Below are 14,215 nucleotides of genomic sequence, written 5' to 3' on the forward strand. Positions count from 1 at the left end.
CCTTCAACTTGTGTTTTGTTTACAAGATGCATGTAGAAATATAAAAAGGCAGATGGAACTAATATAACACCCAAATATATTTCCTATATCCTCAATGCTTTTTCTCACCAAAGTGCAAACCCCAAAAAAGGTCTGGACACACAGTTTACATGTATTAAGTATTATCAGAATTAATGTGTTTCTTATTGAGTTATTAGGCAGAAACCAGTTTTCTATTTGATTATAGTGATCTTATCTCTCATTTATGCCATCTCAAGCTCTGTCTGGATATAATGTATGCAATGTTTGCAGTTTCATTTATTTTATTTCATTTTTTAATATATAGCTGGAATCATTTTGCTACTTTGATTAAAAGTGACCAAGACCTTCATCCCATCCATCACAAAACAAACCCCAAGTGAGGTCTTGATATCAAGTTTCTTAATAAACACAAGGGATGTATGTTAAAAATGTATGTCTCCCTTTCAACTAACTTACATAAATGTAAAAGGTTTAAACCACCACCATTAGACATCGAAGCAATAAAATCAATATACCAGTATTAATATTGAAACTAGCTGAAATTTGGATAAAGAAAATTTCATGCTTGAACGCAATTGCTGCATTCAATACATGATAATTTATTGCTTAAAATATATAAATTGACAGGGATGTTTTGTACGAGTATTGATAGTACTTCAAATGACTATATCATATGGACTTTTCTCATTTTATATTAGGAACCCATGCAAAATGAGGTGCAGAAACCAGTGTCCTGTAACAAGCACCTTTGACCTCGAAATTCACACTGAAAATACATACCCATTTTTCTTTTCTTCCAAGAAATCACTTTATCAGTTTGCATGGCCATAAGTCAAAGCGTTTTCTGGATAACATACCTGAAGCGAATCATCTACTGACAGACCAAAGGACAGATGTGATGTACAGTTGTATTCCCCCACCTCATCAATTGATGGGATGCAATGGTCATTAGAATCACTGGAAACTTATGTAATTTACTACCTTGACTGTCTGTGGGAGCACCAGTCTGCATGCTGTTTGGCTCCAATATCTTCAAATCATTGTCAGAATCTTCAGACTCCCCATCGTTGACCTTGACGATGACTCTATGAGGGAGCGTTTTCCTAGGGCGTTTCTTAACTGTCTCAGGGGAATTCTCTGCCACCAGATTGTTGATATATGGAAAAACTGAGGAGATAAAATATAAATAAACAATATAAGCTGCGTCGCTTTGGGACAAATTTGGTTTAAATGCATGTGTAAAGAGTGATTGCAAATAAGCAACTGCTATCTTCATATGCTTATCTGTGAAGACTCTTTCCACTTTTAAGATAAAATACAGTTTTTGCCAAGTGTTATCCCAGATTAGCCTATGCATTAAACCCCAGCAAAAATTCAAGGAAATATTAAATTTGTGTTGAAAAATTTGTATTGCAAATTATAGTAACAACTTACTAAACTTTGGTGCACTTTACAAAAAACAAGGGCTCTTTAAACAAAGCCAACTCAACTGATATTCGGCTTTAATAGTATAATGTCTATTTTTATTCAGTCAGTCACTTAATGTAACAAGAGCACTGCATAACGGGTGCTAACGCTCGGCTGCCGGTGCAGTTTTGAATAAATAAAGCTAATCAGACTATTTCTTTATTTTATTTTTTATAGGTCACAGTGTATCTACATATTTAGTTTCAAAGTTGTAGGTGGAAGCACATTGATTTTAGAGCCAATGTTTAGGTTTTAGCATGGCTGACGGCAGACGCCCGACGACGAGCTGGCTAAGACAATACCTCGGGATTTCTCTGAAAACAGAAAAGCTAAAAACCACAATGACTTATTTGAAGTCAAATATCGGTAGTATAAATTGAAATTAGACATGAGACCAATCTGCAGAATAAGGCACATTCTAAAAGGTATAAAAAATTAATGCAAATTGCAAAATCAAAGGCCTGACGGGCGTGTGCAAATTATGGCAATGGTTTTGAGATAAAGCCAGTTTTAGACTAAATTATTCGCTCATACTACATCATTTTTTGTACAGTAGATTCCACTTAATTGAATATTGAATAATCAAATAGTTCGGTTAATTGAATAGAAATTGAAAACACCAAACCATTTGCATCTCTTCCTGTTGTAAAAACTCCACATATTCTGATAGGAAAAATGGTGTAATTCGGTTAATTGAATAGCCAATTTCCAGCAAAGAATGTCATAAATCTCCAAGGATACACATCGTATCGACGATTTTGACAGACGCGCTCAATTGACTGCCTTTGTTTTCATTTCACACCATGCATGTATGCAGCGTCTGTCAAGCGTCACGTGACTAACAGGTGAAGTATGCGAGCAAGTTCAATGCAAACACTGGAGTCTCCGGTGTGCATTCAGACGCAAACTTTCGAATGCAAACTGTCGAGTAACACATTTCAACAGTTTGCTGTCGCTTAGAAACAATTATTAATAAAGAGTGTATTGCCAAAAACAAACTGTTGACGTGTCTTGCTCGACAGTTTGCAAAAGGTGATGGAATGTGACACTATATTCTCAGTTCGTGTATATAAACCTTCACGACTGTGTCACAGTAAATCATATCTAAACATGATGTCGAACAAACGAAAACGCAACGATCTCAGCCTTGCTGACAAATATGAAGTCATCAAACTGCTAGACCAGAAAATGCCGCAGACACAAATAGCGTAGAAGATGGGATGCTCCCAAGGTCAAGTGTCTCGTATATCCTCCAATCGAGCCAAAATAATGGAGGAATACGAGTCTAATGCTAATGATTATAATGTGCATGTATCCATCAATAAACAAGAACAACAAAATATTGTTTTAAATCATTTGTATGTGTTTCTTGTCAGTATACTTGTCAGTGCCAATGTACACAATGTAGTATGTAATGTAACCGGTGAGTGAATATTACGAGTGGATTATTTTCAATGCACCGTATAATGAATAACAAACGACTATCTGCGCTTTTCTATGCGTTTATTGAACAAAATAAGTTTATTTCGCAATATATTTAACAATATAGTGTTGAAATAGGTTAAAAACACGATAATAATACCTACTTACCAGAAGAAAAGACATTATTTATTTATTAAATGGAAATGCGCGTGCTGTGACGTAGAAGCGTATTTACAAACATCATCAGTATTTGGATGAACAGTGATAACAAAGTTCAATAAACTGATTCCGTATAATTGAATACTCTGGATAATTGAATATTCAAAATTGACAAATGTGCTATTCAATAAAGCGAAATCTACTGTATTATGTAAGATATGCATAATACGTCAACAAATTATGTCTAATTTAAATGATTTGTCCTATTTGGTTGGTAAGTGGAAAAAAAAGATGCATTTTTTTTATTGGTAAAGTAAAGTATCATTGGAACTTTCTGTCAGCCTGATTATTCATTAGATCGATACTTGTTAGGCTGTCTTGAATTTATGAATTAGTGCTTCTTTTTGATACTTCATATTAATGAATAAGCCATGTTTCCCATCAAGTGCAAACCATGAGTAACAAGAGTGCCAAACTGTCACAAGATACGCCCGTCTTAAGGCTTTGAACGACTTGATAACTTTACCAGGACCCATATTTGAACTTGACCTTCATATCATCTAGACACAACTTCTGACCAAAGTGGATGAAGATCTGATGAAAACTACTTCAATTTGAGAGCGGACACCATGCTAAATGCTTGAAATGCACTAAATGACCTCGTGACCTATTTTTTAACCTGGCATGACCCATATTTGAACTTGACCTACATGTAGATATTGTCTAGACACATTTTCTGACCAAATTTGGTGATGATCGGATGAAAACTACTTCAATTAGAGAGCGGACACCATGCTAAATGATTGAAATGGTTTAAGTGATCCTGTGACGTAGTTTTTGACCCGGCATGACCCATATTCGAACTTGACCTAAATATTGTCTTGATACAACTTCTTACCAAGTTTGGTGAAGATTGGATGAAAACTACTTCAATTAGAGAGCGGACACCATGCTAAATGCTTGAAATGCACTAAGTGACCCTGTGGCCTAGATTTTGTCCCGGCATGACCTATATTCGAACTTGACCTAGATATTGTCTAGATACAACTTCTGGCCAAGTTTGGTGAAGATCGGATAAAAGCTATTTGAATTTGAGAGCGGAAACTGCTGTTGACGCCGCCCGCCCACCTGCCCGCTGCCAAGGTGAAACTATAATACGTCCCGATTTTTTAAAACAGGTGTTTAAAAATCAGTACCCAAAAGATACACACAGTACCGTAATTAGTTTCAGACATTTAATTTTCGGACATCCTCTTAAAAGCTAACATCCTTTTTTACGGAGACTCTAAATTTGTGGACATTTGGGGGTTTGTCCATAATTAAATAAAATAATTTTTTATGCGATTTGTGAGGACACTTGCATACATTATACTTATATACTCATTAAGCAATTTAGTTTGTTTACATGCATTCCTAAAAGTAACAAACATTTCTGTAATAATTCATTGTTTACTTAAAGTTAAACAATTTCAGTTGAATATGGTGAGTATATAGGAAATCTAGAGATAATGCTCTTTCGATTTATTGGTAATCTTTTTAAAAGAATTTACATTTAAAGCAAACATTTTTCTTTATTTTGCATAATAAATTGTGGGACTATCAGGCTATGAAACCCGTTGCTAAAGCCTAAAATTGCCTTTGCTCTAAAATATTGTATCACTGAGTGTGACCCTGCCAAAAAAAAAGAAGATCTTTACATGTTTAAGTTTACCAATTAATTTAGCTGATATAAATTAACAAGCAAGACCAGCATTTTAGCTTCATACACAGAAAATTACAGCACAATATATCTCTTGAGACTTAAGTTATTGAACCGTTTTGCATTTTTTCCCAGTAAAAGCAGGCCCTGTATTCACCAAACTATTGTTAGACTTAAAGGGATCTTTTCAAGGTGTGGTAAATTGACAAAATTGAAAAAAGCTGTTTCAGATTCGCAAATTTTCGTTTTAGTTATGATATTTGTGAGGAAACAGTATTACTGAACATTTACCATAGTTTAATATAGCCATTATATGTATCTTTTGACAATTTGAAAACCTTAAAATTATAAAGCGTTGAAACGCGAAACGATTGAATAATTTGGAGAGTTCTGTTGTTGTCGTTTAAATTTACGAAACTATGAAGATTGCTTAAATTAGGTATAAAATACTTCAACTGTGTATACCCGGCGGAATAGCCGAGAGGGCTAATGCGTTTTTACTTCAGACTTACTCCAGGACTCCTGGGGTCACTGGTTCAACTTTTTTTTCCTTTTTGTAAATTTTATTCTTGATTTTTTACTAGAGCTTTTAAGATTCAATGTTTACATTTATCAATATAAAGAACTTAATGACAAACTTCAAAATATGCCAAAAACTGTGAAAAGGCCACTTTAAGAATAAACAATTGAGTCGCGTTCTGAGAAAACTAAGCATAATGCATGTGCGTAAAGTGTCATCCCAGTTAAGCCTGTGCAAGCCACACAGGGTAATCAGTAAAGACACTTTCGGCCTAAATGGATTTTTGCTAAGAAGAGACTTCATTTAAACGAAAAATGTCATAAAAGCGGAAAGTGTCGTCCCTGATAAGCCTATGCGGACTGCACTGGCTAATTTGGGACAACACTTTACGCACATGCATTATGCCCAGTTTTCTCAGAACGCGACTCAATTAACAATAGAGTCAAGAAAAATAGGTCCAGCGTTTGAATATATACAGGTAGCACTGGTGATAGACATACTTAACAAAAAGTTTTACATGAAGATTGATGCAGTGCTCCAGCTAGGCCTAAATCGAGGGCGCCGCGCCCTGCCCTCCCGAACCTCCGCCCTGCCCCCCCCCTTTTTTTTTACATATGATAATTCATAAATCTCTTATTACATTGTAATTAGTTTAATCCTCATTGTAGACATTATATTTGAATGGTTTAATAATAATGGGATTATTACAATTATTTATAACATATAAATGAACATGCAATAGAAAGCATTCCAGAAACACCCGCGCGCTCGAACATGCCCTTTTCACAAAATACTGCGCGTCGAAAGTGCCCTTTTCACAAAATACTGCGCGTCAAAAGTGCCCTTTGACAAAAAAGCCCCCCTGCCCTTTTCAAATCCTAGCTGGAGCACTGTTGATGTATATAGAGGCAATTAATGTCAAGTTTGACTCAATTTTTTTTTTCTCTAAAATATTCAGATTTAAAGAATATTCAATGTTCTTAGAGTTTAGTCTAAGAATAGTTAGGTGAACACAGGCCCTCGTTTTTCTTTCCTTCTTTTATATTTCCTGAAAAACAGCCCTTTTTCCCCTCTGTTATTGAATTTTTTCGAAATCAATCCATTTTTCCTCAAATTGCTTTCATATTTAACAGTAAACAAGTGGGCAATGGTGGCACCTGAGAAAAAGTAACGTTAAGCAAGGGTTGTTAACGTTGTTTTGGGAAAAGAAAGTGTTCGTTGTTTTGGCAGATATATAAATATATGAGTTATAAGTAGTTTTTTGTGTTTGTTTATATTTTTTAAATAGACATTGTTTTTCCATTGCGACAAAGGTTTATTTCTGATAAAAGTGATTTGAGGACAGTAATTTAATAATGAGCATAATCAGCAACAGGAAATGAAAGTACATTTTTTTTTACAAATCGTAGTCAAGCTTTGAAATCATGAGATAAGCATCTCAGCATCTTCGGATGTTAAATGGGATGACTAGTTACAACTTGTTTTTGCAAGAACAGCTTTTAATACTTAAAACTACTGTATTGTTTAAATAGATTGATTATTCATGTAATAGTTTTTTAACAAATCTTTACTACATTGTTAACATGGTTTTAACAAAGCCATTATAAGGAAATTAACTGCCTCCTGGTGGCCATGTTTTTCAACGAACCATAACCATTTTAGAACTCAGCTGACTTATCATTAGAAAGACTACTCTGACCAAGTTTCATGAAGACTGGAGTATAAATGCAACTCCTAAAGCGTAAACAAGATTTTACTATAGCCACATAATGAAAACCGCCCGGCCCCCTGGCGGCCATTATTTTCAACGGACCAGAACCATTTTTTTAACTCAGCCGAGCTAGCATAAGAACACAAGAGGATAAGCACAAAGCCATTCTATTAGCTCAACATTTCTTCAAGTTTGACCCTCATATAACTTAATTTCAAATGATCTTGCTCTTGACAAGTTCAGAATCAGTCATTAATGTGCATAAGGTGTCATCCAAGATTAGTCTACAGGTGCAGTCTGCTTTGCACTTTAATAAAAGATTCAATCTAAAGAAATCCTCTTCCTAACATAAATCTGGGTAAGGAGGCAAGTGTCGTCGCTAATTATCCTGTGCAGTATGCACAGGCTAATCTGGAATGAAAATTTCAGCACACGCATTAAGCCCTATTTTTCCAGAGCAAGCTAAACAAGATTTCTTTGAGAAACACAAAGCCCCCCAGTTAGCCAAATATAAAGTTGCTATGTAGTTTATCAGGGTTGCCACCAACCTGATGAAATAAAATTCCCTGACTTATCACTGACATTTCCCTGACCAAATCTTGGTTTTCACTGACTAATTTCGAGACATATTCAGCCTCCTCCTCCCGATACAGCTGACCAAATCCACCCATTTAATGTTTCTTTTATTCTTTAACATATAATATTTAACAACTAACAAAGCAGTGCTACTTGTACACTAATCTATGCATGATGCAAGGCTATATAGTAAACTAGTGACCTGAAAATCAATAGGGGTCATCTGCCAGTCATGATCAATGTACCTATGAAGTTTCATGATCATAGGCATAAGCATTCTTGAGTTATCATCCGGAAACCATTTTAGATATTGCAAAACTTTAACCAAGGTTAAAGTTTTGGACAAACACAATGATTCACTGTGACCCCATATGGGCCGTCAGTTGTAGTGGCAGCCATTGTGTGAATACGCTTTTTGTCACTGTGACCTTGACCTTTGACCTAGTAACAAGAAAATCAATAGGGATCATCTGCCAGTCATGATCAATGTACCTATGAAGTTTAATGATCCTAGGCCTTATTATTCTTGAGGTATCATCAGAAAACCATTTTAATTGTTTCAAGTCACTGTGACCTTGACCTTTGACATAGTGACCTGAAAATCAATAGGGGTCATCTGCCAGTCATGATCAATGTACCTATGAAGTTCCTAGGCGTAAGCATTCTTAAGTTATCATCCGGAAACCATTTTACTGTTTTGAGTCACTGCGACCTTGACCTTTGACCAAGTGACCTGAAAATCAATAGGGGTCATCTGCCAGTCATGATCAATGTACCTATGAAGTTTCATGATTCTAGGCGTAAGCATTCTTGAGTTATCATTTGGAAACCATTTTACTATTTCGAGTCACTGTGACCTTGACCCTTGACCTAGTGTCCTAAAAATCAATAGGGGACATCTGGGAGTCATGATCAATGTACCTATGAATTTTCATGATCCTAGGCGTAAGCGGTCTTGAGTTATCATCCAGAAACCATTTTACTATTTCGAGTAACTGTGACCTTGACCTTTGACCTAGTGACCTCAAAATCAATAGGGGTCATCTGCCAGTCATGATCAATGTACCTATGAAGTTTCATGATCCTAGGCCTAAGCGTTCTTGAGTTATCAACCGGAAACCATCTGGTGGACGGACAGACGGACTGACCGACCGACCTACCGACATGAGCAAAACAATATACCCCCTCTTCTTCGAAGGGGGGCATATATATAGTTACCATTCTTATCTCCATTCTTGTTAGATTCAGCCTTCTCTACCTTCTCCACCTTTTCACATCTGTCACTGAGTTTACAGCCACACTTGGCAGCAGAGGAAGGAGAGAACATCCCCTCAGCTGCCAGTCTTGTAATCTCCTCTCTCACCGCAGCCTTGACAGACATGGCCATATCAGGCTTCACCAGCCCCTTGCCTTTCTGGGTCCTAGGGTATTAAGTAAAGACTATATTAGAATGTTTTGACACAATAACTTGCTAATTGTGTGTCCTACCTCCTGTTGATTAAACGAGCCTTGTTGTTGGAAAAACAAGCTTAATGCATAGTTTTGAAAAAGATTAGTCTATGCATTCTGCACAGGCTAATCTGGGATGACACTTTCCACCTTTAAGGGATTTTGGCTATGAAGAGTATTCCTTTAAATGAAATATTTCATTTAATTCCATTAAAGTAGAAAGTGTGGTCCCTTTTCAGCCTGTGCGGACTGCAGAGGCTTATCTGGGTCGACACTTTATGCACATGCACTAAGTCCCTTTTTACCAGACCGGGGATAAAAATGTTATGACACAATAACTAGCAAATGTTTGACTATATAATCACTCAACCACATGACAAGTTTGCCAACAAACTTGCCTTTCCTAACTAGCATGAACATTGCTAAGAAGGCCTAACTCATTGCTAAGTCGTTTATATGTTGTGCTTTATTTGAACAGTGAGGATTTCACCAACAATTACACAATCCATGTGGGATATATAATTGAACATGTAATTTTTTAATAATTTGGAAAAGGAACTAAATTAATTAATGGCCCTTGGCTTTCAATTTTGATAAGATAAAATGAAATCTGTGGGCATTATTAGCTAGAAATCAGAGTGCTTGTTTCTGCAAGAGGTGTTAAATTCTCATACATGTTTAGAGCTCTTCGAAAGCAACAATATAACAAGAAATGTGTTGGTCGCACCAATCCACTTTGGTCTATGAAAAAAATACACTTATGTTGATAAAATCTGAACAAAAATATGTTGTATTACTTGCGCAAGTTCATATGCTGGTATCTGCGTTTATTAAGTTTCAGCCCTCTGGCAGGAATACTTTATGAGTGACATGTAACACAATTAAAAACAAGAGAGCCAAGATGGCCCTAGTTCACTCACCTGAGAGGAGTCGGTTCATTTAATCTTTACCAAATGTCAAACTTGACCTAGATATTGTCCAGACAAACATCCTGTCAAGTTTCATCATAATTTCATCAGCGCGTCATGATCAATGTACCTAGGAAGTTTCATGATCCTAGGCCTAAGCATTCTTGAGTTATTATCCGGAAACCATTTTTCTAAGTTGAGTCACCGTGACCTTGACAGCCATTGTGTGAATACGTTTTTTGGCACTGTGACCTTGACCTTTGACCTAGTGACCTGATAATCAATAGGGGTCATCTGCGAGTCATGATCAACATACCTATGAAGTTTCATGAACCTAGGCATAAGCGTTTTTGAGTAATCATCCAGAAACCATTTTACTATTTCAGGTCACCGTGACCTTGACCTTTGACCTAGTGACCTGAAAATCAATAGGGGTCATCTGCAAGTCATGATCATTGTACCTATGAAGTTTCATGATCCTAGGCATAAGCGTTCTTGAGTTATCATCCAGAAACCATTTTACTATTTCAGGTCACCGTGACCTTGGCTTTGACCTAGTGACCTGAAAATCAATATGGGTCATCTTCGAGTCATGATCAATGTACCTAGGAAGTTTCATGATCCTAGGCATAAGCGTTCTTGAGTTATCATCTGGAAACCATTTTACTATTTCGGGTCACCGTGACCTTGACCTTTGACCTAGTAACCTGAAAATCAATAGGGGTCATCTATGAGTCATGATCAATTTACCTATGAAGTTTCATGATCCTAGGCCTAAGCGTTCTTGAGTTATCATCCGGAAACCATTTTACTATTTAGGGGCATCGTGACCTTGACCTTTGACCTAGTGACCTGAAAATCAATAGGGGTTATCTGCGAGTCATCATCAATGTATCTATGAAGTTTCATGATCCTAGGCATAAGCGTTCTTGAGTTATCATCCGGAAACCATTTTACTGCTTTGGGTCACTGTGACTTTGACCTTTGACCTAGTGACATGAAAATCAATAGGGGGTCATCTGCGAGTCATGATCAATGTATCTATGAAGTTTCATGATCCTAGGCATTAGTGTTCTTGAGTTATCGTCCGGAAACCATTTTACTATTTCGGGTCATCGTGACCTTGACCTTTCACCTAGTGACCTGAAAATCAATAGGGGTCATCTGCGAGTCATGATCAATGTACCTATGAAGTTTTATGATCCTTGGCATAAGCGCTCTTGAGTTATCATCCGGAAACCATCTGGTGGACGGACAGACTTACATGAGCAAAACAATATATAAATTCGAAAGGGGGGGGGGGCATAATGAGAAAACTGCCCCACTCCCAGCAGCCATGTTATTCAACTGACCGGAACCATTTTTGAACTCAACTCTCGGATCAAGGAAACAAATGTTCTGAGCAAATTTCATGAAAATTGGGCCAAAAATGTGACTTCTACTGTGTTCACATGTTTTCACTATATACATATAGAGAAAAATGCCCCCCTCCCCCCACTGGCGGCTATGTTTTTTCACCGATCCAGACCATTTTGAAACTCGTCCAAGATATCAATAAAACTAATGTTATGACCAACTTTCATGATGATTGGACAAAAATTGTGACTTCTAGAGTGTTTACAAGGTTTCTCTATAGCCAAATGGGGAAAACTGCCACTATATACATATAGAGAAAAATGCCCCGCCCATTGGCAGCCATGTTTTTTCACCGATCTCGATCATTTTCAAACTCATCCGAGACATCAATTGAACAATGTTTTTACCAACTTTCATGATGATTGGGCAAAAAGTGTGACTTCTAGAGTGTTTACAAGGTTTCTCTTTAGCCAAATAAGGAAAACTGCCCCGCCCACTGGCGGCCATATATTTCAACGGATCTGAACCACTTTTGAACTCAACCAAGATATCATTAAGACAAACATTTTGACAAAGTTACATGAAGATTGGGCATGAAATGTGACTTCTACAGTGTTTACAAGGTTTTTCTTTTCTTTGAACTAGTGACCTAGTTTTTGACCAAGCATAACCCAGTTTCGAACTCGGCCGAGATTTCATTGGGACAAAGCTTCTGACCAAGTTTCTTGAAGATGGGACAAGAAATGTGGCCTCTAAAGTGTTAAAGAGCAAATGTTAACGGACGGACGGACATGCGACGGAGAAAGACCGGTCACAAAAGCTCACCTGAGCAATCAGGTGAGCTTAAAACAACAACTTACTTTTGCTACAAAATGGGTCAAAATTGTTTATAAAGTATCCAAACAAAACAAGGCGATAAGGACATTTACATGCTGGTAAATATCATTGTAAAATGTCAGCTCTTTAGCATCAGAGCTTTTTGAGCAACTTGCAACACAATTTGGAAAAGAGTAAATGTTGTTGCATACAAAAAAGATCATTTGTTTAATAAATATAAGTGAAAAAATATAGAGATTCCCAATTTCATATGCTGGCTAATTTATGATAAAGTATTGTAGAAACCTTATTTTTGGAGTTCCGTGAGACAACAATGTAAAGATGTCTTTTTTTTTATATAAATGGGCCATACCTCTAGGTGGGAAGAAAAATGCAAACCAAAATAAAACATTTCAGCCCTCTAGCAGCAATACGTTTTGATTAACGCTCCATAATATTTTTAAAAAATGTACATGATAATAAATTGGGCTATGCAATAATTTTTTTTTTTAAATATGAAGGTGCGCAAAAAAAGGCAAATGTTGTTGCCGCACGACGGACGATGAATAAAGGAGATGACAAAAGCTCACTATTAGCACATTGCGCTCAGGTAAGCTAATAACACACGAGCTTCGGGATATGAACTCATTTAGGGTTTATACACATCAATTAAAGATACAATCAACTGAAATTTTAGGGGAACTTGATGGTTGAGGACATTTGCATGCATTATATTCATTTACTACTAAAGAGGCTTTGGATGTTGTGCAAGCATTCCTGACAGTAACAAACTTATCTTGCGACCCCTGTGTGTGGCCAATTTTAACCCCAGTGGCATGATTTGAACAAACTTGGTAAAGGACCACCATATAATGTTACACGCAAAATACTCAACATCTCGGCATAGCAGTTTCAGAGGAGAAGTTTTCACCTGACACAAACTACCTACTGATATTTTTCGCGAACATGCAGCAGATGCTTCATGCAATTAATAGCATTTGTCTTCAGGCCCTGTTTCAGCATGTCAAACGATCTTGCTACATCGTCAGACAGCACAACCACTGTTGATCCTTGCTCACCGTCCCCCTTAACGAGGGATCGTATCATTTCATCTGCAGACTTCTTGTGGCGGGTTCGTAATGTTTCGAAATCCTTCAGTGTGGAAGTAGAGACCTGAATTCCTGACGGTTCCTTAATGATTTCTTTGGATTCCCTAAAAAAAGAAATTTTAATTCAACGAATTTGCATTCTCAGTTTATAAATAAATAAATAATTTGCCAACATTATTATTTAAGAGTCGTGAAAAAATTTCTTAGTCTAAGGCCCATTACTTTGCCGGAAAGCAATGGACCAGAGCAAAACTCACAATTAAGCTGTAGGTAATGTATACCAAAAATCAGCTCAATATCTGAAAGCAATGCATTCAAAACCTCCAGAAAATGGTTATTATAGAAAAAAGGTACATGAACAAGGCACATAACTTTGCCGAAAATCAATGGACCGATAAATTTACACTTCATCTGTAGGTCATGTAGCTACTGCTAGAGTCAAATACCAACAAGAGCTGTCTCCATAGGATGACATATGCCCCCAATAAACGCTTTGATAGAAGTTATTGAAATGCACCCCGTGACCTTGTTTTTGACCCGGCATGACCCATACCGGTATTCGAACTTGACCTAGATATGGTCTAGATACAACTTCTGACCAAGTTTGGTAAAGATCGGATGAAAACTATTTGAATTAGAGAGCAGACACGAAAAGTGTGACAGACTGACGGACAGTGCGAAAACTATATAACCCCTTTTCTTCGAAAGGGGGCATAAAAATCAGCTCAATATCTAAAAGCGATGCGTAAAAATTCTCTGGAAAACAAAATACTGGAGAGACAGACAGACAGTGCAACTGCTACATTTGTATGTGCCACCCTACTAAGGGCATAAACATAAAACTTTATACATATACATTTTTGCAAAATATCAGGGCTTTTTGCCATATGCCAAATGAGAAAATTACTACAAATTGATTCATTTGGCTTAAGAAATGTTTATTCATGTTGGCTACATGATTCTACAAAGCATGACTGCCATAGCAACCAAATTTTGCATAAA

General features: G+C 36.8%; 1 protein-coding gene across 7 annotated transcripts in view; it reads right to left on the bottom strand.

The window, feature by feature from the left end:
• Nucleotides 1-14,215, bottom strand: part of LOC127833171 (zinc finger protein Xfin-like) — a 32,495-nt gene that overhangs the window by 14,182 nt on the left and 4,098 nt on the right. For all 7 annotated transcript variants that reach the window (XR_008027259.1, XR_008027258.1, XR_008027257.1 and 4 more), the window contains exons 3-5: nucleotides 13,054-13,317; nucleotides 8,794-8,996; nucleotides 1,003-1,188 (exon numbers count right to left, since the gene is read on the bottom strand). Coding sequence is in view for 2 of the 7 variants with exons in the window: in XM_052358373.1 (XP_052214333.1) it covers nucleotides 1,003-1,188; nucleotides 8,794-8,996; nucleotides 13,054-13,317 (653 nt within the window). In the remaining 5 variants the exon portion in view is untranslated. The remainder of the gene's footprint in view (nucleotides 1-1,002; nucleotides 1,189-8,793; nucleotides 8,997-13,053; nucleotides 13,318-14,215) is intronic.

This window comes from Dreissena polymorpha, chromosome 1, assembly GCF_020536995.1.
Source record: "Dreissena polymorpha isolate Duluth1 chromosome 1, UMN_Dpol_1.0, whole genome shotgun sequence".
Lineage (NCBI taxonomy): Eukaryota > Metazoa > Mollusca > Bivalvia > Myida > Dreissenidae > Dreissena > Dreissena polymorpha.